This window comes from Bubalus bubalis, chromosome 1 (assembly GCF_019923935.1).
Source record: "Bubalus bubalis isolate 160015118507 breed Murrah chromosome 1, NDDB_SH_1, whole genome shotgun sequence".
NCBI classification, from domain to species: Eukaryota; Metazoa; Chordata; class Mammalia; order Artiodactyla; family Bovidae; genus Bubalus; species Bubalus bubalis.
The window spans coordinates 197,348,051-197,370,265 of record NC_059157.1 but is presented as its reverse complement, the minus strand read 5'-3'; the positions used below and the strand labels follow the sequence as shown (position 1 = coordinate 197,370,265).

At 51.6% G+C, this 22,215-nt stretch overlaps 1 protein-coding gene and 1 long non-coding RNA gene across 3 annotated transcripts in view; one reads left to right on the top strand and one right to left on the bottom strand.

Annotated features, from left to right (window-relative positions):
• Positions 1-224: 224 nt before the first annotated feature.
• On the bottom strand, positions 225-1,567 carry LOC102395979. The gene is made up of 2 exons (XR_327806.3): positions 1,433-1,567; positions 225-277 (listed from the first exon to the last, which is right to left on the bottom strand). It is a non-coding gene; the product is annotated as an uncharacterized LOC102395979 (long non-coding RNA).
• COLQ (collagen like tail subunit of asymmetric acetylcholinesterase) overlaps positions 272-22,215 on the top strand; it is a 66,069-nt gene continuing 44,125 nt past the window's right edge. Inside the window, exon 1 of one of the 2 annotated variants that reach the window (XM_006061498.4) lies at positions 272-686. In XM_006061498.4, coding sequence (XP_006061560.2) covers positions 581-686 — 106 coding nt within the window. In that variant the 5' untranslated portion in view covers positions 272-580. The remainder of the gene's footprint in view (positions 687-22,215) is intronic. The other variant, XM_006061497.4, reaches the window with a different exon arrangement.

Sequence of the window (22,215 nt, the reverse complement as noted above, 5' to 3'; positions counted from 1 at the left end):
AAAATCCACGGTCAACATAACATTTGTCCCCCAGTGGGTCAAAGTGTCACAGGCTGACAGCAGAAGGCTTTGTCTCCATGGAATTCAGTTTGAATCCTGAGAGTCTGAGTTGACTCTGGGATCTGCAGAGCACCTTGCTTGGGAGGGGGCAGGCGCTGGTGGATGATCAATCAAGAAGTCTGTCTGCCCTTGAGGACCACTTCTAGGGGACATTTGAGATTTTACTGCCCTTTTTTTTTTTTTTAAAGTCACTTCTTCAGTGGCCTCTTTCCATAGTCTGCAGAAAAGAAAATTCAGATATCTTAATTTTAACATGGGCATTTGATCCCGGGTTAAGATAAATATAACCCTGTGTAGTACGGAGGAGGTTTAGTGGGAAATGGTTGGCATTCTTTCTTGGTAAAGGCATGGGGAAAGGAGAGAGGGGAGGGAGACGGAGGGAGAGAGAGAGAGAGGCAGAGAAGGAGAGAGAGAGAGGCAGAGAGAGAGAGGCCAATGCAAGAGGAAGACAAAGCAGAGATAAGCCAGGCTCCCTGCAGCCCTGCTTTGAGAACTTGACACTTTCCAGACCGCAGCCAGCATGCTTGTCCTGCATCCAGTGACTCTGGGAATTTATCTTCAGCTTTTCTTCCGCTTCATTGTGTCTCAGCCCACTTTCCTCACCAGCGTGCTCCCGATTTCAGCAGGTAAAGCGGGGCCACAACCGCCCCGTCTCCCCTCCGTAGTCCCCGGCCCGGGAGGGAGGAGGCCTGGCCGCGGCGCCTCGGGCTGGAGGGGGGCTGGCTGGGAACGGCCTGGGGTCGTGGCTGGCTGTCCTTGTGGGAACACCCCTTCTGTGCCTGTCCCCAGCAGCTGCTCAGAGCCCGGGACCCCTGAACAGACTGCTTCACTTGCCGCGGGATGGCGTTTTGGTCAGGAATCATGGGGAGCGTCACAGAGACAGATGTGCAAGTGAGGGAAGTGAGTCCAGACGTTGCCATCAATGCACCCCTGACCCCGTTCCCTGGGGCGGGGGGCGCTCGGCCCACAGGGGCCCGCTGTCCTGCAGGCTGGCCTGCCGTGAGGGGTGTCCCACTGGTTCTCTTGGGGGTCTCGGGGCCCCTGCAACCTTGGGACCAGGTCTCCAGTCTCTCCAGTGCTGTCTCCTTTCCCGTCAAACTTTCTCCCTGAAGGGGGCTTCTCAGGGAGAGGGGGACGGGGCCGCAGAGTGGACACCTGAAGCGCTGGGTGGTCAAGGGGGCTCTCTGAGCCCGCAGCCCGACAACTTCTCCAGAGGGCTCCAGGCTGGTGCCCTTGTCCTGCCCAACCCTGGACAGGGGAAGTATTGGGTTACTGGCTGGCCTGTGTCAACCTTTCTGAGGAAACTCGGATGTTTCCTGAGGACACACCCCAGGCTTGACAGCCTGGACCCTCACCTCCCCCCTCAGCTCACCTCAGTCACCCTTGACTCTTTGCAGAGAAAGCTGTTTCTGTAAGGCCTCCAACGCGAGTCTCAGACATGTCCGAGTTGAGGCAGGAATTGCCCTGTCCCTCGCTTTGCTGGATGCAGGCTCCCCGGAGGCAGGACATGGCTCCCTCCCAGTGCCCAGCCCCGTCGATTCATAACAACGCTCTGCTGACATACTGAGCTGCCAACGCTTGTGGGCCCCTAGGGAAGGGCTCAGAGAAGGGCGTGGGGCGAATTATAAACACGCAGGGGAGCTAGAGGAGGGGATGGGAGCTGGTGGAGAATGTTGGGGGGCAGGAAACAGCAGATGGCCAGGCTGCCATGGGTGTGTGTCTTCACCCTCTCCCCCCATTCAAGCGGAGAGCGCAGGGCTTCTGGGAGTGAGAAGGTCTTTACTCCCCAAGTCAGGTGTGAAGGGCCATGGTTCCTTTGGTCTGTTTGGCGGTTCTCAACCTAGCTTGCTCCTTTGAGAATCTGCTGAAGTCTCAGGACTCGAGGAAACTCAGTCTTGTGGTTCCAGCCCTGATCTGGGGTGTTGGGGGGAGGTGCTCTCTGGCTCCTGGGAGGTGGTTGGCATTAGACTGTGAGCACCAGGTGGGCAGGCACTACACAATCTTGGCCACTACTCCTAATTCCCCAGGGAAATAGCGGGGAGGTGTCCAATAACTATTTGGTGACTGGATGAGTCAATGAGGGAGTGAAAACTCTTCTCACCTGTAGGCTGGAGTCTGCCTTGCTTTCGCATGACTTAATTTAGAGGCAGCCAAAGTGGCTAACAAGTTCCGAAAGCTGGAGAGAAGAGAACCTTGGGGTGTTTTTGAACTCCTGGCCCTCAAGAGAGGCTCAGCATGGCTTAGACATCTCTTACGTGAGACCTGGTACAGACTGCTCAGTCAGGGTAATGGTGGAAGACCAAGGGACTGAGACTTGAATGAGGGGACAGCATTCAGAGGTGTGGGTGGGCGTAAGGGAGCCCAGAAGGGAGGCTGAAAATTAGCAACTCCAGGAGCCTTTCCCACCCTGTGCTTGAGGGAGAAGCGGGAACTGGATCCCGGGAGAGTTGGGACTTAGAGGAGGAGTTGCTGAGCAGGAGCTTTTGTTAAAGAGGGACCCAAAGCGGACAGCATCCCCAGACCACTCCAACCCATTCCTCCAACCCAACCACCTACTGGCAGTGCCTCCCCTGGGCCAAGCCCAACTGGAAGCCGGGGCAAGGGAGCCCCCAATGCAGTCGTAGGCATCAGCCCCTGGTTGAGTGAAGAACTGGGAACTAAGAAGAGTTAGCCCACCCATCCAGAGGCCCTTCGTCGTGAGCTGCTAAATCCAGATCTTCTGGTGGTCTTTGGACATTTGGTAAAATGACGGGGGTTGCTCTAGGGAAAGTCATTGAGGTGTCAGCTCAACGGAACAAAAGAACATCTTCTTCCTCCCATGGAGTCACTCTGCCTTGTCCCTGTCATCAGGTCACCAGAGAGCACAGTTCAGAAATGGGAACTTGTTCCTTAAACACAGGAGAACTTTAACTTTTTGAAAACAATTTTCCAGCAATCTGATGTGAAACAGTCTGTATCCAGAAGCTCACTCTTCTGAAGAAGCCCAGCCCTGTGCACACAGTGAGAAGTGCCACCAGGAAGCCCTTTCACTCCGCCCGCCGTAGCTCAGGGGGTGCCTGCTGTGTGCTCAGGCTCTGTGCTCAGTGCCATGCGGGGCACGAGACAAGCCGGGCCGGGGAGAGGCGGGCCAAGATGGAGGAAGCCTGGTCCTTTCCTTCACTCTCTTCAGGAAAGACTGGCCTCCAGCACCCCCAGACACAGCACAGCTCTGAAGCAGATGGTCAGGGCCTGGCAGCCCCACTGCCGGGTCCCCGAGAGGCCCAGGAAGGGAGCAAACGGCATCCAAGAGGCTGCAACCAATGATAGCCGTTCCAGTGCTGCAGCACCCGCGTCGGATGCCCGGAGATGAGCTCAGGCCCCACTGCAAGCCTGGGAGCACTCAGAAGGCTGGGAGGGCAGGCTTCTCGGGCGTGGTGAGGTAGCTGAGCACCATACACTAGGGTCTAACAGGGGCCGCTACTTTAAACAGACACAGTGACGACACAAACACAGAGACAGCTGACACAACAGATCACCAGAGAAAGGGTAAAGAACCAAGGGAATAATCCTTTTGATCAAAAAGGACAGCAGGTTGGAATTATTTCTAGAGCCTCTGTTCTGCATGTTGTCTGCAAAGGCACCATCGACTTGTAGCTCGTTGACTGGTTGGCACTGTGATGAACGTGAATGACCCAGTGAAGATTGTGAAAATTGTGTTCGCTTTATTTTGCTTAAGAAGGCAGAGATGTGTCAGGTATATTAACTTCTACTGAACGTGGCCCTAAAATAGAAAGTGTCAGAAGCCCTAACTTCTGGTGTATCATTTCAATCCTTGCTGGGTGATAAACCACCATAACACGCAGTGGCTGAGCAACAGTTGTTTATTGTTGAAGCGCATGTGTCTGTGGGTCAGCTAAGGGTCAGCTGATCTGGCTTGGGTCTGGCGGGCCCAGCTGGAATCACGGTGGTCTGTGCACTCACTCAGCCCAAGGGTCCATCCACAGACGTGGCTCTGTCATTGTGCAGTTTCTAGAATGTGGTGGCACAGACTCAAGGATGGTGATATTTATAGGAGGACAGGCCTGTCACACACTTCAATCTCTGCAACTCTCACAGCATCTGGGATGGGTGTGGTCTCATTCCTGCTTTTCAGCAGGAGCAATGAAGGCTCAGAGAGGTTAAGTGACCACCCAAGATGGCACAGCTGGTGTTGGGAGAGCTGGAGCCTGGAACCTATCCACTGACTCTAATTCCAGGGCTCTTACCAACATAGGCCAAATCTGCTATGGCCATGGATAGACAGTGATACTAGCTTTTAAAGTCCTATGTATACCCCAGCCTCCAAAAATCCAGTTCCAGGTCTGTATTCTCCAAACTTTCTCACCTTCTCCTCAGGATTATCAGTGCCTTTAGCAAAAGATTGACATGATGAATTCATACTAAAGTGTGAATGACTTGCCAGGGAACAGGTTTATCTTTCTTTAGAGGTTATGTGTGTCGTATATGTGTGTGTGTGTGTGTGTGTGTGTGTGTGTGTACTAAGTCACTACAGTCACGTCCATCTCTTTTTGACCTATGGACTGCAGCCCATCAGGCTTCTCTGTCCATGGGATTCTCCAGGCAAGAACACTGGAGTGGGTTGCCATGCCCTCCTCCAGGGGATTTCCCTGACTCAGGGATCAAACTCGTGTCTCTTATATCTTCTGCATTGGCAGGAGGGTTCTTTACCATTAGCATCCCCTGGGAAGCCCATGTGTGCTATAAGGGGAGTTAAAGTTCTAAGCCAAAGTGTGCTTTGGTCAGGTGGGCATCAACCAGGGCATGTGGGGGATGAGGCTTCCTGGAGCCAGAGCACCAGCATTTCACAGACATTCTCTCCAGGGTATGAACCAGTCAGCTCTGCCCAGAGACACACGTGGCTTCCCTTCTGCATCACAGGATTTCTCAAGCAGGCAGGAGCTCACCAGGTGATGCTTGGGTCCAGGGTTCAGGACAAGATGGAGAGGAGAAGGCCCACATCCAGTCCTGAAGAGTGAGGTCACAGGGACACTTGTGAGGTTTGTCTGGCTGCCTCAGTCTTCTCCTGTGGGTGCTGGGACGGTACCAGGGCAGGATTTCATGGCCTATAGGACTGGTGTCCAGCCCTGCACTCCCCTACCTGGAAGCCAGCCAGGCCACCGCTCGGGACCGATTGTGTTCTTGGCAGTAGATTACAGGCCATTTATTTGTGTCTGAAGCTGGTCGACTGTTGTTTAATGTTCTGTAATGTACTTCCCAGCCGTCTCCTCCGATTTAGCTCCCCATATTTCCTCTGGATAATATAATCAGAGAGGGTTCTTAAATTAGAGGGCCCTCCAGGGGTCCCAGCTTGCCCACTTCGCCCCACCCTAAGACTCCTAATAAAGCAGTAGATGCCTCTCAGCTCAGAAAGAAGTGGGAGTGAAAGATGACGACTTCCTCTTCAGGTTAGCTGGGTCAAGTCTGACACTGTCATTCACCCTACCCAAGCCTGCTTTCCGCAGACCCATGCACATGCATGCACACTAAGTCACTTCAGTCATGTCCAACTCTTTGTGACCCCATGGACTGTAGCCCACCAGGCTCCTCTGTCTGTGGGATTCTCCAGGCAAGAATATCTGAGTGGGTTGCCATTCCCTTCTCCAGGGGATCTTCCCAACCTAGGGATGGAACCCACGTCTCCTGCATCTCCTGCACTGGCAGACGGGTCCTTTACCGATAGCACCACCTGGGAAGTCCCCTCAGACCCACAACCATACAAAAACGACAGCTCCAGGAGGGACAGAAATCCCTGTGACACAGAATGAGTCACCATGTAGGCAGGTGACCAGTCTTCCTGAAATGCGGTTCACATGGTAACTGCTGCTCGCTCTCATTGCTCTTATAACTGGTACCAAGCACCCCAGACCCTTCTTTTGCCAGACTTTTTCACAGCTGCAAGTGTATTTGCTCTTCACAGTTGTCCCTCCTGAGGGGGTCTTGAGTTTGAATCCTGTGTGATTGTTGGATGTTCACATAATAATTGTGGTATGAGTCCCGATTTCCTCATCTGTAAAGTGGGTACAATAATCTCACAGGATTGCTATAAGACAATAAATTTAAATGTATTCATTCAATAAACACTAAATAAGGCCCAACTCTATACCTGGAGCTGGGATGCAGCAGTGAGCAGAAAAATACTTTCTTCCCGCGGAGTTCCTGCTGTCATCCTGAGAAGACTAGTCTCCTGGGCCCAAGGGGTGAATGAAAGACCCCTGCAGCAAACCAGCTGCCCGAGGACCACGTCCAGTCTTCATGTGGCTCTGTACCCAGCCTTTGTGTTGCAGTACCAATAAAAAAAAAGAGATAAAAATTTTTTAGTTGCCTTGTTTGCTAACATTTAAAAATCAAGTTACTTAACAATTTTAAAAAATTACTTGTTTTTTAAAAGTAATTTTATTTTTGGCTGTGCTGGGTTTTCATTGCTGCATGCGGGCTTTTCTCTGGTTGTGGAGAGAAGGGGCTTCTCTCTAGTTTGGCACGAGGGTTTTTCATCGTGGTGGCTTCTCTTGTTGCTGAGCACAGGCTCTAGGGTGTGAGAGCTTCAGTGGCTGCAGAACATGGGCTCCATAGTTGTGGCACACAGGCATAGTTGCTCCATGGCGTGTGGCATCTTCCCGGATCAGGGATCAAACCCATGTCTCCTGCACTGACAGGCAGGAGATTCTTTACCAATGAAGCCACCCGTTCAGTTCAGTCTCTCAGTCGTGTCCAACTCTTTGCAACCCCATGGACTGCAGCACATCAGGCTTCCCTGTCCATCACCAACTCCGGAGGGTCCTAAAAGTGTATTTCTGATGTCTCTTAAAAACCAAAAAGACCTCTTGGAAACCAGGGCTGCCTGGCCATCCTGACCCACATCCTGATACAAAACAACTGTCGGCTCTTGAGTCCCCACTGCACGCTCCCATCTCACAATTGGGCTGCCTTCCTCCTTACCGCCGCCTGTCTGGCCCCATCCCGCTGTTTTGGACTTTGCTCCCTCCTTCTTTATCCGTCTTGACATTTTTCCAGAAGTCCCAACTCTACAAAGCTCAGTTTGAAACTTAACATTCTGGATCAGTGGTTCTCATACTGCAGCACTGGTTCTCCTCGGAGAGACATGAGACTCACCTGGGATGTATTGTAAGTACCCAGTGTCCTGGCCAAACAGACCAATTGCATCAGACTCTCTGGGGTATAAGATCAGGCATGGAGAGTGAGTGGTGAGTGATCCCACGGTGATGCTCATGTCTGGCCATGGTTAACCATTACAGCCAGCACCAGAGTCACTGGGAAGGTTTGTTAAGCCAGGCTGCTGGGCCCACCCTCGGATGTTCTGATGCGGGAGCCTGCAGTGGGGCTCGGGGGTTTGCAGTTCTAATGAGATGCCAGGTACTGCTAATCCTGCTGGCCCCTGGGCCGTGCTTTGAGGACCGCTGCCCGTTTGCCTCTGAGTTCCTGCATTTGTTTCCTATGGCCACTCCCGGGTCACACGGCCTCCCTCCTCTGTGCCAGTCTTCCTCGACCTCTCTCTTATCAGGACACTTGTGATTACATCTGTGGCGTGCTCAGGTAGTCTATCCTAAATTTCCTAGTTTAATCCCACCTGCAAAGTTCCTTTTGTCATTTAAGGTAACCTTTACAGGTTCTGGGAATTAGAGTCTGGACCTTTTTGGGAGCCAGTAATCAGTTTTTCTCCCACAGTTGCTTTTTCCACTGTGTAGAGGGTCTTCCGAGGACTTTCTTTAAGGACATCGGGATCAGAGGCATGTGGATACTATCATCATTTGGATCCCTCTCAGAGGGTAAAGCGTCTGCCTGCAGTGCAGGAGACCTGGGTTCAATCCCTGGGTAGGAGAGATACCCTGGAGAAGGAAATGGCAACCCATGCCAGTACTCTTGCCTGGAAAATTTCATGGACGAAGAAGCCTGGCAGGCTACAGTCCATGGTGTTGCAAAGAGTCAGACATGACTTGAGTGACTTCACTTTCACTTCTAGAGCTGACCCTAAGACAAGGATCTGGGTGCACGTGGTGTGTTTGGGTGGGTGATCCCAGCAGGGCACTGGGAATCCAGACAGGGAAGGGAAGGCAGTCGATGCTGGGGGAGGTCACGAGCAGACTCTGGCTGGGGGCAGCTGGCGCTCAGACCTCTTGGGACCTCAGAGAGACAGGGGACTGGATGCTCACCCACCAGCTCCTGGGGACATGCTTCGCAGGTGACATCCACTGCTGGAGAAGCCCTCCGGCAAAGGCCCAGGGGCTTGTGGCAGGAGCTGGAAGCCCTCGAGCCTGGTGATTGCTGAGAGCTACGGCAGTGGACTCGTTAACGCAGCAGCCGTGGTACTGCTGGACCTCGTGCAGTTGCCTGCCCGCCCACCCCTCTGGACAGTAGCAGTTATGGCTCAGCACCCGCTGCTGCGATACCAGCGCTGGGGTCCAGCTGCCAAGGGAGCCCCACTAACAGCAATAAAGCTACCTTGCATAGAGCACTACTTATCTGCTAGACTCTTTACATACCTGACTTCTGATTACACGTTCACAAGACATTAGTAACCCCGTGTTACCAAAAGGGGAACTACACTCAGAGAGGTGTAGACACTTCCCTGAGGTTGCACAGGGCCAGGGCCAGATTTCCAAATCAGGACTGTCTGGGCAGAATGTTGCAGAGGCAGAAGGGCCCATTGATTAGGAGTGGGGCGTCTGGTGTCATGCTGCTTAGGTTCAACTCTTGTGTCTCCCTTAGCTTCGTGGTGTTGGGCAGACCAATTGCCCTCTATGTGCCTCAGTGTCCCTAACTGTAAAATGGGGCTCAGACTAGGATCTCACTCACAGAGCAGTTGTGAAGATTAAGTGGGCTAATTACGAACACAAAGAACTTTAAGAAGCGCCTGGTGTGTGATGTGTCAGCCTTTCTCTCATTATTTCCAGAATCTCACAGTGACTACACACGCCAGCAGATCATGAGTGTGTCAAAAGGCAGAAGTCCGAAATACAATACAGACGATAACTTTCTGCTTAAACTACCCAGTAGGTTAAAGCCATGCAAGAGGCTCAGCGTTTAGCCGTTTTGCATTTGTGAGCCAGTCCGTGAAGCAGGGACCCAGTGACCAGGGAAGGAGGCTCTTCTTGTGATGACCAGCTTTAAAAATACACCTGGCCCTATTCCATCTCCCCGCTGGGTGTGTTAGACTCCATTCAAGCCCGCACTTAGGTCTCCAGGGCAACGGGCACAAGCACAAGTGGGAGGCATGTGCTGGGAGGTGAGACAGCTGAAGGGGGGCCTGGTGGCTGCTGGGGGGTCTGCACCAGGAACCAGATCTGAAAACAGAGAGGAAAGAAGGGACTGTGAATGGGACTGGGACAGGCTCTTCCCCTTCCGGGCCTCCTCAGGCATCCTGCCGCTGCTCACCTGGCTTTCTTGGTGTCTTTCTGAGGAGCCTGGAGAAAGCCCTGGAGCTTTCCTGCTGCAACTGGTAGTTCTGTCTGGGGCTACACGCTCCAGGAAGGACCTTCGGGGTCTCAGACCTGGCATGCCGGTCTCGGCGAACCGAGAGGGTAGGGGATGTGGCGATGATGGCCGTCCTACCTGTAGAGGCCTACCTGCCGGACTGGGGCTTTCTTACCTTACTGTGACTCTGGGCTGAACTCGTCTCTTCTGTGAGGGGCCTGTAGGCGTGTCCTTACCGTTGACAGTTGAAACCAGGCTGCCTTCTGTGCCCAAACAGAACTGGCTGGTTTTCCGAGATCCTGTGTTGGGGTGGACCTCACAGGGTGACCCCACCACCAAAAGGCCTCCAGATTCTCTGTGGTCTTCCGGGAGCCAGGTTCTCTGCTGTTGAGGTTAATGTGCAGGATGTCTGTGTGTGTGGTGGGGGGCGGTTCCGAGGGAAGACAACCCTCCTGCCTGTCCTCCTGAGAGCTGAGCGGGGCCCAGGGAAGGTCAACGGCAGGGAGGAGCATCCTGAGGGAAGGCCGTGGGCCTGGGTGGCGCTCCCCCACGCCCCGCCTCCGCCCTTGACGTGAGGCGCAGAGGATGCCGGGTGGCGCTCCCCCACGCCCCGCCTCCACCTGTGACAAGAGCTCATGGAGGCCGTGGGCCTGGGCGTAGCTGCCCCACGCCCCATCTCCGCCCGTGACGTGAGGCGCAGAGGATGTCGGGTGGCACTCCCCCACGCCCCGCCTCTGCCCGTGACTGAGGCGCAGAGGATGTCGGGTGGCGCTCCCCTACGCCCCGCCTCCGCCCGTGACCTGAGGCGCAGAGGATGTCGGGTGGCGCTCCCCCACGCCCCGCCTCCGCCTGTGACAAGAGCTCATGGAGGCCGTGGGCCTGGGTGTAGCTGCCCCACGCCCCGCCTCCGCCCGTGACTGAGGCGCAGAGGATGTCGGGTGTTGCTCCCCCACGCCCCGCCTCCGCCCGTGACGTGAGGCGCAGAGGATGTCGGGTGTTGCTCCCCCACGCCCCGCCTCCGCCCGTGACGTGAGGCGCAGAGGATGTCGGGTGGCGCTCCCCCACGCCCCGCCTCCGCCCCTGACGGGAGGCCCAGAGGCTGTCGGGGAAGACGCAGGTCCTGGAGGCGCTTTCCTCAGAGCACCTGAGTAACAGGTTTCCTTTTCTTTTTTTAATTATGGGAGTTGACTGCCCAGCCCTCAACTCCTCTGTCGCACGGGACACCTGCCCGACCAGCTTGGGGCCTGCAGCTCAGCTTCTCTTGTCCAGGCCCAGCTAGAAGGTGGCGGCGAGGGGAGAGTTAGCCATCAGGCCGTTTACACTCAGGTTCCCCTGAGAGGTGCTGCAGCGAAGCACCAAGGCCCTGAGGTTGAACTGGGGGAACCCGGGTTCTCTCTCTGACCTGCCGCCGCCTCTGGGACATGTGTCCTGTGGGACCAGCCATCTGTTCTTTTACAGTGTCCTCAACTGTAAAACGAAAGAATGGACCAGATTCCAGGGCTCCGTCTTGCCGTAGACTTAGTCTGACTCAGTGGCTCACAAGTCACTTGCTGATTTACAGAATTAGCTCCTCCACAAAGAAGGGGTCTCGGCCCACATTTCTCTTCAGAGCTTTGGTACCTGAGAGCTCACTTTTGGCAGGAAAAGCCTTGGGGGTCCATGTACAGACAGCTCTGGTCTTTAGTGACAGCTTCGTGACCCCAGTAGCTAAATGATCTTGGCCTAGTGGTCTCAGTTTGATTTGGGGAACACCTCAGTTTCCACCTCTGTAAAATGGGATTAATAAGAGTAACTGCCTCTGGTCTCTGGACTTGAAGCTGCTCTGAGACCCTTTTTGTGATTAGTAGAGACCATTCTCCTATTTCCCAGAGAAGAAATGCCTCTCTCTGAAGCAGCATTTCCCAACCTCAGCACTGTGATATTTTGAAATAAATATGTGCTGTGGGAGGTTGTCCTTGAAGGGTACTTAACAGTGTGGTGGCTGAAAAGCATCCCTGAACATTCATATCCATCTGGAATCTCAGAATGTGACTTTGTTTGAAACACAGATCTTTGCAGATGCAATTAGTTACAGATCTTGAGATTAAGTCATCTTGGATTTAGGGTTGACCTTGAATCAAACGACTGTTGTCCTTGTACAAAGAGGAGAAGCCACACCAGACCCAGGGAAGAAGGCCACGTGAAGATCCAGGAAGAGACTGGAATGGTAAAGCTAAGGGCAGGGAATGCCAAGGATTGCTGGGAGCCATGAGATGCTAGGAAAGCGTCTTCCCTAGAACCTTCAGAAGGAGTATGGCCTTGGCAACGCCTTCATTTTGGACTTCTAGCTTTCAAAATTGAGAGAACAAATTTTTGTTGTCTTAAGGCATCTGGTCCCATCACTTCATGGGAAATAGATGGGGAAACAGTGGAAACAGTGCCAGACTTTATTTTGGGGGGCTCCAAAATCACTGCAGATGGTGACTGCAGCCATGAAATTAAAAGACGCTTACTCCTTGGAAAGAAAGTTATGACCAACCTAGATAGCATATTGAAAAGCAGAGATGTTACTTTGCCAACAAAGGTCCGTCTAGTCAAGGCTATGGTTTTTCCTGTGGTCATGTATGGATGTGAGAGTTGGACTGTGAAGAAAGCTGAGCACCAAAGAGTTGATGCTTTTGAACTGTGGTGTTGGAGAAGACTCTTGAGAGTCCCTTGGACTGCAAGGAGATCCAACCAGTCCATTCTAAAGGAGATCAGCCCTGGGATTTCTTTGGAAGGAATGATGCTGAAGCTGAAACTCCAGTACTTTGCACGTCATGCGAAGAGTTGACTCATTGGAAAAGATTCTGATTCTGGAAGGGATTGGGGGCAGGAGGAGAAGGGGACGACAGAGGATGAGATGGCTGGATGGCATCACCGACTGGATGGACGTGAGTCTGAGTGAATTCCGGAAGTTGGTGATGGACAGGGAGACCTGGAGTGCTGCAATTCATGGGGTCACAAAGAGTTGGACACGACTGAGCGACTGAACTGAACTGAAGCCATTTTTTGTGGCAGTTTGTCATGGCAACCTTGGGAAACTAATCAAGCACTGCCTCTGGCTCCTGCCCTCTAGAAGTCAAGAGTACCTTTCTCAGTTACAACAAAAATGTCTCTAGATGTTGCAGAAGGTTGCTTGGGAGAGGGGCAAAATAGCTTCCCCCACCCTTTGCCCTTCATTGAGAACCACAGCTCTACTGTGAAAAAATGATGAGAGGAACTGAGCAGAATGAGAGGAACCTGGGTTTCCATTTCAACCCACTCAGAACAGCTCTGTGACCTTGGGAAAGTTGCTAAACATCTCTGAGCCTCAGTGTCTGCATGAGTAAAACAGGGGTTAAAATGGTACTTGGGGGACTTCCCTGGTGGTCCAGGGGCTAGTTTTCATTTTGTTCATTTTTCAAAGCATTCTCTTCCTGCTTTATCATTGTGATCTCTGCTTTATTTGATTTCCCTTCTCTTGGGAATTCCCTGGCGATTCAGTGGTTAGGGCTCCACATTTCTATTGCAGGGGGCACAGGTTCGATCCCTGGTCAGAGAACTAACCCACATGCCCTGTGGTGCTGCAACAACAAAAAAGGTACTTGGATCTCTTAGAGCCATCACAATGAAGCAAGGACAGAGTATGCTGAGCGTGCAGAGCACTGTGTCCAGCCCATAGCAAACACACAATAAACAGTAATTGAAAAATGTGTGTGGGGGGGAGAGTACCTGCCTCATCAGATGGCAGTGTAGTAGGTACAGAGCTTTGCATTGTGCCTGGAACATAGTTATGTATGTCTGTATGTATGTATGTGAAAGTCGCTCAGTCGTGTCCGACTCTTTCCAACCCCATCAACGGTAGTCTGCCAGGCTCCTCCATCCATGGGATTTTCCAGGCAAGAATACTGGAGTTGGTTGTCATTTCCTTCTCCAGGGGGAACATAGTTAAGCTCTCAGATACTGGTTGCAACCGTTATTCCAGATGGCAGCGAGAGAGTTGGAATCCAGGCCACTAGCCTCCTCCTGAGTTGCTTCATTTCTGCCCTATTCCCACCTGCTCTTATTTGGTGGCACGATGGATTTGCTCCGGGCACTGGAGTCCGGTCTCAGCATTCAGTCTCCATCAGACCCTGGGTTGAGCAGGGACCGTCACAAGAGTGTGGGCTACGGAACCGGAGTTCTGGGCTCAGACACTCAACTCCACAGGATGTTGGCTGTCAGAGCCTCAGTTTCCCTCACCTGGAAATAGGGGGCATCAGTTCAGTTCAGTTCAGTTGCTTGGTCGTGTCTGACTCTTTGCAACCCCATGAATCGCATAATTCATGGGGTTGCAATGATGATCAAAGGAAGAAACTTGGGAGGGCATGACCTAGAAACACGGGCCCACAGCGAGGGTAAGGCCTTAGCTACTGAGTCCTGAGCTGATGGGCAGAGTCCACCTAGAGGCAACCCCCTGAACTGTGAGTAAGAAAGCTTTCAGTTCCATAGACCAGGTGAGCACTCTAGGGTGAGCACTCTAGGGGCCCCCAGGAAACTGCAGGCCTGAGGGGACCCCCCTTTGGGAAGTTGTGTGACCCCATGTAGTCCCTAGCTGGTAGACAAGTCACTTCCTGTATTCAGTTCGTCTACGTCGGGAGAACCGGGCCCTCTGTCCACACAGCATCTGGAATGACGGTCTTGCCCCCTTCCAAATGGACAGCGATGCCAAGTCACCAACCAGGCCTGCCAGCATGGGACCTCCAGGGAAATCAGAGACAAGTTATTAAACATGAAAATTTGAAATGGAATGCCAGTAAATGTGCACTGATTTGCCAAAGATGCTCAATTTGGGGGCCACATACCCATCTGCTGCCACTTATTATTTATTTCCTGTATGAGACAAGAAAATCCATTTGAATGGATTCAGATCATTGTCATCATTATTATAGCATCTGTCTCTAAGTTAAATTATGACTGTTACTTGATATATACAGATTTTGATACACTTCCCATCAATCAAATGACCAATTTTTATTGTACCTCCTCCTATACGTGGACTTCCCTGATAGCCCAGTTGGTAAAGCTGCCTGCAATGCAGGAGACCCTGGTTCGATTCCTGGGTCAGGAAAATCTGCTGGAGAAGGGATAGACTACTCACTCCAGTATTCTTAGGCTTCCCTTGTGGCTCAGTTGGTAAAGAATCTGCCTGCAATGTGGGAGACCTGGGTTTGATCCCTGGTTTGGGAAGATCCACTGGAGAAGGGCTAGGCTACCCACTCCAGTATTCTGGCCTGGACAATTCCCTGGACTGTATAGTCCTTGGGGTCGCAAAGAGTCATACACGACTGCAGCACGTCATGTATAATTAACAGTATACTTAACCATTATACTGAACAAGCAGATTCACAAGACAGACTAACACGAGAAGCCCATAGTCTGTTTATGACATTAAAGTAACACAAGTGAAATAACCATGAGAAGTGAAGCGGGTCACCGTGGTAGGATCCAGGGTGCACACAGGTGGTTGGCATTTGAGTGAACACAGCAGTGAAGGGAAGCACGCGGCTGATCTGGGTTCCAGTCCTGGGCCAGCCGTGCGTGTTCCCAGGTGGTGTGACGGCTGACGTCTGTGGGCTACCTTCAGTAAGGAAGGGTTTTGTTTCCTCGCAATGCCCTTTTGTTTCCTTCCTAATGACCTCCAATGCATTAGGTCACAGATAAAATGTCTCCGGGAAAGCAAGCAAACAAACTTACATCTTACACCAGAATAAATCACAAATGAATTAAGATTGATAGCATAAGATATGAAATCATAAAATTATTAGGCGAAAACTTGGGGGAAGACCTATAATGAGGAGGACTCAGAAGCCATAAAAAAGACTTCTGTAATCAATTATACTACATAAAAAGAAAAAAGTTATGTATGAGAAAAACAATTCAAAAAGCAGTATCAAAAGACCAAAACAAACTGGAGGAAATATTTGCAAGTCATATCATAAAGTGCTGCTACTGCTGCTAAGTCGCTTTAGTTGTGTCCGACTCGGCGACCCCATAGACAGCAGCCCACCAGGCTCCCCCATCCCTGGGATTCTCCAGGCAGAATACTGGAGTGGGTTACTATTTCCTTCTCCAGTGCATGAAAATGAAAAGGGAAAGTGAAGTCGCTCAGTTGTGTCTGACTCTTAGCGACCCCATGGACTGCAGCCTACCAGGCTCCTCCGTCCATGGGATTTGCCAGGCAAGAGTACTAGAGTGAGGTGCCATTGCCTTCTCTGATCATAAAGTGCTACTTTTTTATATATTCAAAAAATTTATAACAGAAGGCCACCAAACTAATGGAAAAATGGAATAAATATATATGGCTCTAAAACATGTGAACATATCCCCAGCCCCATTCAGTTTAAGAGACATGCTAATTATAATCACACCGAAGTGTCATTTTTCATCCGTCAGATGGATGATGTTCAAAGGTCTGACATCACGTGTGTTGGTGAGGGTGTGTGGAAACAGATATCCTCATTGTCTGTTTGTGGGATGGAATGTGGCTTGATGAGGACTTTGTGGCGATGAATTAGGCATCGTGTGTAAGAACTACAAATGCACACACTCTTTGAGTAAGCAATTCTATTCTAGAAATTCATCAAATGGACACGCTTACCAATGATACAAAGATGCATGCAGAAGATTGATTTATTTTGGTGTGCTGGGTCTTCACCGTTGCATGAGGGCTTTCTCCTACGTAAAGCAGAGGCTACTCTAGTTTCAGTGCTTGGGCTTCTCATTGCAACAGCTTCTCTTGGTGCAGAGCACAGGCCCTAGGCACGCCGGCTTCAGTGGTTGCAGCTCCAGAGTTGGGGTCAGTTGTTGTGACAGTGGCTTAGCCGCTCCCGGGCGTGTGGAATCTTCCCTGACCGTGTCCCTTGCGTTGGCAGGCAGTCTCATCTGTTGTACCACCAGGGAAACCCAGAAGGTTATTTCATTGTATCATTGTTTGTATGAGCAAATGTTTGCAAATCACCCGAATGCAGGATAGTAAGGGGCACGGTGAACAAACTATGGTTCTTCCAAATGAAGGACTATTCCAAAGCCATAGAAAGGAATGTGGATGCATTTTGTACGGTACAGTAGTATGGAATATACTATGAGAAATACTGTGAAGAAACTGAGAAAGTTAAAAAAAAAAAGAAACTGAGATAGTATCAGAAATATAGTCTTATATTACAAGTAACCCTTTGAGTAAGAGAGGGAAACACTATACCTATTTCCTCCACTGTGCATAAAATATTCATGGAAAAGGACACAGGAGACTAATTGAAAGTAAACAATTGGAACTGAGACAGGTACGAGAGTTTTCAAGTATAGCCGTTTATACTTTCTGAATTTTGAATCACATGAATGTATTACCTATTGTAAACAATTCAAGAAAATCCCACATACACATACAAAAGCGAACCTCTCACCTGGAGCACAGGATGGGATTTTTCTGTCTTTAAAACTCTGCTAGAGGGACTTCTTGGCAGTGCAGGTAGTCAAGAACCCACCATCCAAGGCAGGGTTTGATCCCTGGTCAGGGATCTAGATTCTACATGCCTTGAGGCCAAAAAAAGAAAAAGAAAAAGTGAAACAGAAACAATATTGTAACAAACTCAATAAAGACTTTTAAAAATAGTGTGCATTAAAAGGAAAAAACTTTAATAAGAAATATTTGTTAAACACAAATTATAGAAGGGAATTCAGATCTCAGGGAATTTCCAGAATGATAGAACCACGTAACTATAACGCTGCTTATAAGATTCTCTGCCAGCTTGCTCAGTTGAGAAGCTCTATCGTTCAACTGAGTTCAAGCAGGTCAAGCCAAGGTCCCCCGAGCTCTGTAATCCAGGGATTTCATTGACTCACGAGACCAAAGGGTAGAAATGTTGCCTGTGCCAGTGGGTAACTAGCAGGCAGCCGGGGCTCCCAGGGTCCCTGGTTCCCTCCTCCCCACCTGCTGTGGACCCTCAGGTAACAATTCCTGGAAGCGGTGGAGTGGGGAGGGGGGGTTCTAGGGAAAGGGCTGTGTGAGCCACGTGATTTTGAATCATAAATGTCCTTAGAGCTAAAATGTCTCTGCGTATGAATGAAGGCCTGGAAACGTAGCTGGTGGAAACCTAGGGTCTTTCCACTGAGCCCCAGTTGCCGGAGCAAATGGGAAACAACCCAGCCTTTGGGCCCGATGTGACTGGAGGGTTTCGCCTGCAACCTGTGGCCAGATCTCCCGAATCACTTTAGAAACGTGGCCTCCCTGTCAAGCCAAAGCAGGAGATTGAATAGGACTTGCTGATTTATCCCGGCCTCTCTAATCAAATTCAGAGCCAAGGCACAGCCTGCCTTGGGGAGGTTTCTGGATGTTCCCTTGCCTCCTAATAGCGCTGCCTCCTCCTTCCTCTCTATTTACCACATGCCATTTGGTCAAATTAGAACTGGAACTCAGAAAAAGCAGATGCCTCTCTTTAGATAAGATCCAGAGAAGTCCCCTTGTGGGGGATGGGAAGAGAGAGAGGTGTGTCTCCTCAAACTTCTGCACAACCACAGACGTGGCCTCTGGTGTGAGACTTACTACGGAACAGTGACCACCATGAGGTGACTTTCCTTCATCCTTGTAAGTTGGGCAGCCTTACCTGGGTGGGGCGCAGAAGAGGATGGTCATCTCACGTCCTTCCTGAGGACCGGTTACTCGCGCAAGGTCTCCTGGTGAATGACTCGGGGCCCCTCCAGGCGACTCCAGTGCCTAGCTAGCTCCACGTGCGGCTCCTGAGCACCCAGATGTTAGCCAACGAGGGCATTGGATGGCCCACTCCGCTCCTAACCCTGTAGAGGTGTCTTTGGTTCTCTGTCGTCTCCTTGTGTTTTAAAACTTTTATTGTAGAAAATCCCCAACATTCCAAAAAAAAAAAGTGGAAAGAACTGTCCAGAGAACACCAGGATGCCTACTCTCACAGGCTGACTTGTATCTCGCCCTCCCCTGAGATGAGTCTGTTGGAGTCCCAACCCCCCTTTCCTCAGCACGTGACTGTATTTGGAGTGATTAAGGTTACTTTACAATTCTCTGAGTGACTCAGAGAAGTGATTAAGGTTAAGCGAGGCCATACGCGTGGCTCCGGTCCACTCTGACTGGTGTCCTTTTAAGTAGAGGCGATCTGGACACACACAGAGACACCAGGGATGTTTGAAAAGGGGAAGAAGGCCCCAAGAGAACACAGGGCAAGGTAGCCGTCTGGAAGCCAAGGAGAGAAACAGGAGAAACCAAACCTGACCCTTCATCTTCGCTATCTAGATTCCCAAAGTGTGAAAAGTGATTACCTGTTGCTTCAGCCACTCAGGTCCTCTGCTGAGGCCGCCCTAGCAAACAAATAACACCCACCACGTAGATTCTGCAATTGTTATCATTTTGCGATATTTACTTATCCTCTATTTATCCATCTTATTTTTTGTTTTGGTGAATTTCAAAATGAGCTGCAGATCCCTTGCCCACTTTGAAGAGTAAACTATTCCACAGAGAAGGTAAACGCATGCATAACTGCGCCCTCTCTGCGCCTGGGATAGTCAGGGAGGCAACTGACTGGTGAATTGCCTGCTTGTGTGCGTTTACCAACCAGAAAACTAGAACCTGAAGATGAGTGATCGTGAGGTTTGGTTAGAGACACCGGGGACTGGGTGTGAAGGCTAGGACACACTGCATTTCTCTGAGGCTCCCTGCTGGTTCTCCCCTGCACGTGGGGGTGTGGAGCGGGGTCAGCACTTCATGCTGGTTGCCAGACATCCAGAAGTCTCCAGGGTCAGGCACCTGGATTCAAGCGATGTCGTCAAGATCAGGCTGTGTGCATCCTCAGATGCCTCCTTAGGTCTTGCGGCTCGTCTGGAGACGAAGCTGGTGATACGGGTACACAGCATGTGTTGGCACCAGGGAAGGGAGCTGCAGAGTCACGAATGTTCCCCCGGTTGGCGCCTGGCCCCAGTTCGGGGTAGCGATATATGCTGTGACAAATGCCAGCATTTCAGTGACTTTGCCTAGTGAAAATTTATTTCCTGCTTATCCAAGAGCCCGGAGGCTCTGGTCGGAGGCGGCCGGCCTCCTCGCTGGCATTCAGGGATGCGGACACTCTCTGTATCGGCCCTTGCATCACCAGAGCCATCAGCAGGAAGAGTCACATAGCCACCTGCCCCTCACTGAGGGAGCACTGGGCATTGCTGCTGCTTCTCAGGGACAGCTCTGTCCCATGGAAGGGGAAGCTCACCTCCTGGGGAATACCAGCCTTCTCCACCCCAACTCAGAGGAGGTCCTGGAATGTCAAGTCAGCAGCTGGGGGTTGAGAGCTCACCCCCAGGGAAGGGCCAGGTCAGGGTGCAGGGGGAGCCACCTGCACCATGAGAGCAGAGAGCAGCCAGCGAGGGTTACGGTGGTCTGGCAGGGAGCCACCCCAGGGGCTGAGGACCACCCCCAGGAGGCCACCTTCTCCCAAGGCTGCATGAGAGTCCTGTTGAACTCTGACCCACCCCTACCCCACCACCTTCTCTTCTAGCTGGACCAAGTGACCCGGCTCCTCCTTTGTAAATTGGGGATGATTGTTCCCTGGGGACTCAGTGTCATAAAGAGTGGGACGTGCTGACTCTGGTGTTGTCACTGTTCCGTGAGGAGAGCTTGCTAAATGAGGCCCAGCCGGCATCAGCCGAGATGCTGCTCCCTCCTCCCATCTCAGGGAGGCCCTCTTTCCTCAGAGTCCTTCTTAACACAGCGTTCCAGGAAATCGGCCCCAACCATTGGAGCTAGCAGAGGAGATGAAAGCCCTTCACCCTCCAGAGGCCAGGCTGTGGGCATGTCTGTCTCTCCATCGTGGTGGCACAGCAAGGGCTTGGCACACAGTATGTGTTAGCCACTCAGTCGTGTCCAACTCTTTGCAACCTCGTGGACTGTGGCCCTCCAGGCTCCTCTGTCCATGGGATTCTCCAGGCAAGAATACTGGAGTGGGTTGCCATGCCCTTCTCCAGGGGATCTTTCCAACCCAGTGATCAAACCCACGTCTTCTGTATTGCAGGTGGATTCTTTATCAGCTGAGCCCCCAGGGAATCCCAAGAATATTGGGGTGGGTTGCCATTCCCTTCCCCAGGGGATCTTTCCAACCCAAGGATCAAACCCAGGTCTCCTGTATTGCAGGCAGTCTTTACCATCTGAGCCACCAGGAAAGCCCAAGAGAGGAGAGTGGGTTCAATTCCGAATTAAACAGAAATTGTTTAATGTGATGATTTGTAGTCGAAGAGCAGGTTGGGAGGTTGGTATGTGAAAAATTACCGAGAGATCCCAAGGGTAGGGGATCCAGCTAAAGCCACTTAAGAGGACTCTTGCCAAAGGCCGGCCACGTGATGAGATATCAAGGGTATGGGGGGGGGGGGAATGAGGAATTTGATCAGATGTCAAGGGTGAGAAAATGTCAAGGGTGGGGAGTCTCTCAAAACTGACTTAGAGGATTCTTGCAAAAACAGGACTCAGCAGGCTGACAAGGAAGCCAAGGGTGGGGGCCTGGTTCAGAGCCTGACCAAAGTTTGGTCAAGGTGAGCATGTCAGGTGGTGAGAAGGGAGAACCCAGGCCCTCCGGCCTCTTCTGGGCTCCTGGGTCCTTGGGAAGGGCGCCGAGTTAGCCAGGCTGCACAGTCTCTCTGGGCAGCAAGGGTGGGAGTCATGCCGGGGTGGGGGATGGGGAGACACAAAGCAGAGCCCGATTTGGTGGGCTCACCAGGAAGCAGGCCTGTGCATGCCACAGTGGGGACAGGCGCACTGGCCTGGTGCCCGGGGCGGCAGTATTCCAGAAGGGTCTTCTGGCCCGGCTGATAAATCCCAGAGCTGAAATTAAGACAAAAGACTGTGAAGATGACACCTGCTGACACCAGCTGCAGGAAGTCCCTGGAAACTTTTATTATGAATTAGATTTTGCAGGCAACTCTGCTGGGTGAGCTGGTGCTTGGGCCGGTGAAAGGCTGCGCCACAGGCCGCTGCCTTGAAGGTAAGAACTGCTTTCCAGGGGAGAGGGGTGGAACGTGGCCCTCCACCCTGGCCGCGGGCCCTCATGGAGGGCCGTTTGTGTCTCAGGAGTTGCCTCCCCTGGGAGAAGCTGGGGCTGGAACGGGCTTAGAGCACCTCTGGTCCAATGCTCCTGAAACCATTGAACAGACTGGTAGTCAAACCCATGGGCCAGGACCCAAACCTGGCCAGAACCCACACTGTTTTCCAGCTGAGATTGCATGCCTGGTTTCAGCACGTAATGAAGCTCAGGTTCTTTCTCATCAGAGAAAGAATTCAATGAGAGACAAAGTGATAGGTAAGAAGTAGACCTATTTGGACAGAAACACACTCCACGACGTGGGCCAACTCAGAGAAAAAGAGTGGCTCAGAATATGACACAGTTTTCATGGGCTGGGTAATTTCATAGGCTGCTGAGTGGGAGGATTATTCCACCTATTTCGAGGGAAGGGTGAGGATTTCCAGGAACTGGGCCACCACTCACCTCACTTTTTGGTCTTTGGTGGTTGGCCTCAGAAATGTCTTGGTGCCTCTAGGTGAGTCACTTAGCTTTCAGATATGTTATGAGCGTGTACGGAGGCTCAAGGTCTGCTGGAAGTCAAATCTTCTGCCATCCTCGACCCATTTGGTTCTAATCAAATGGAATGTCG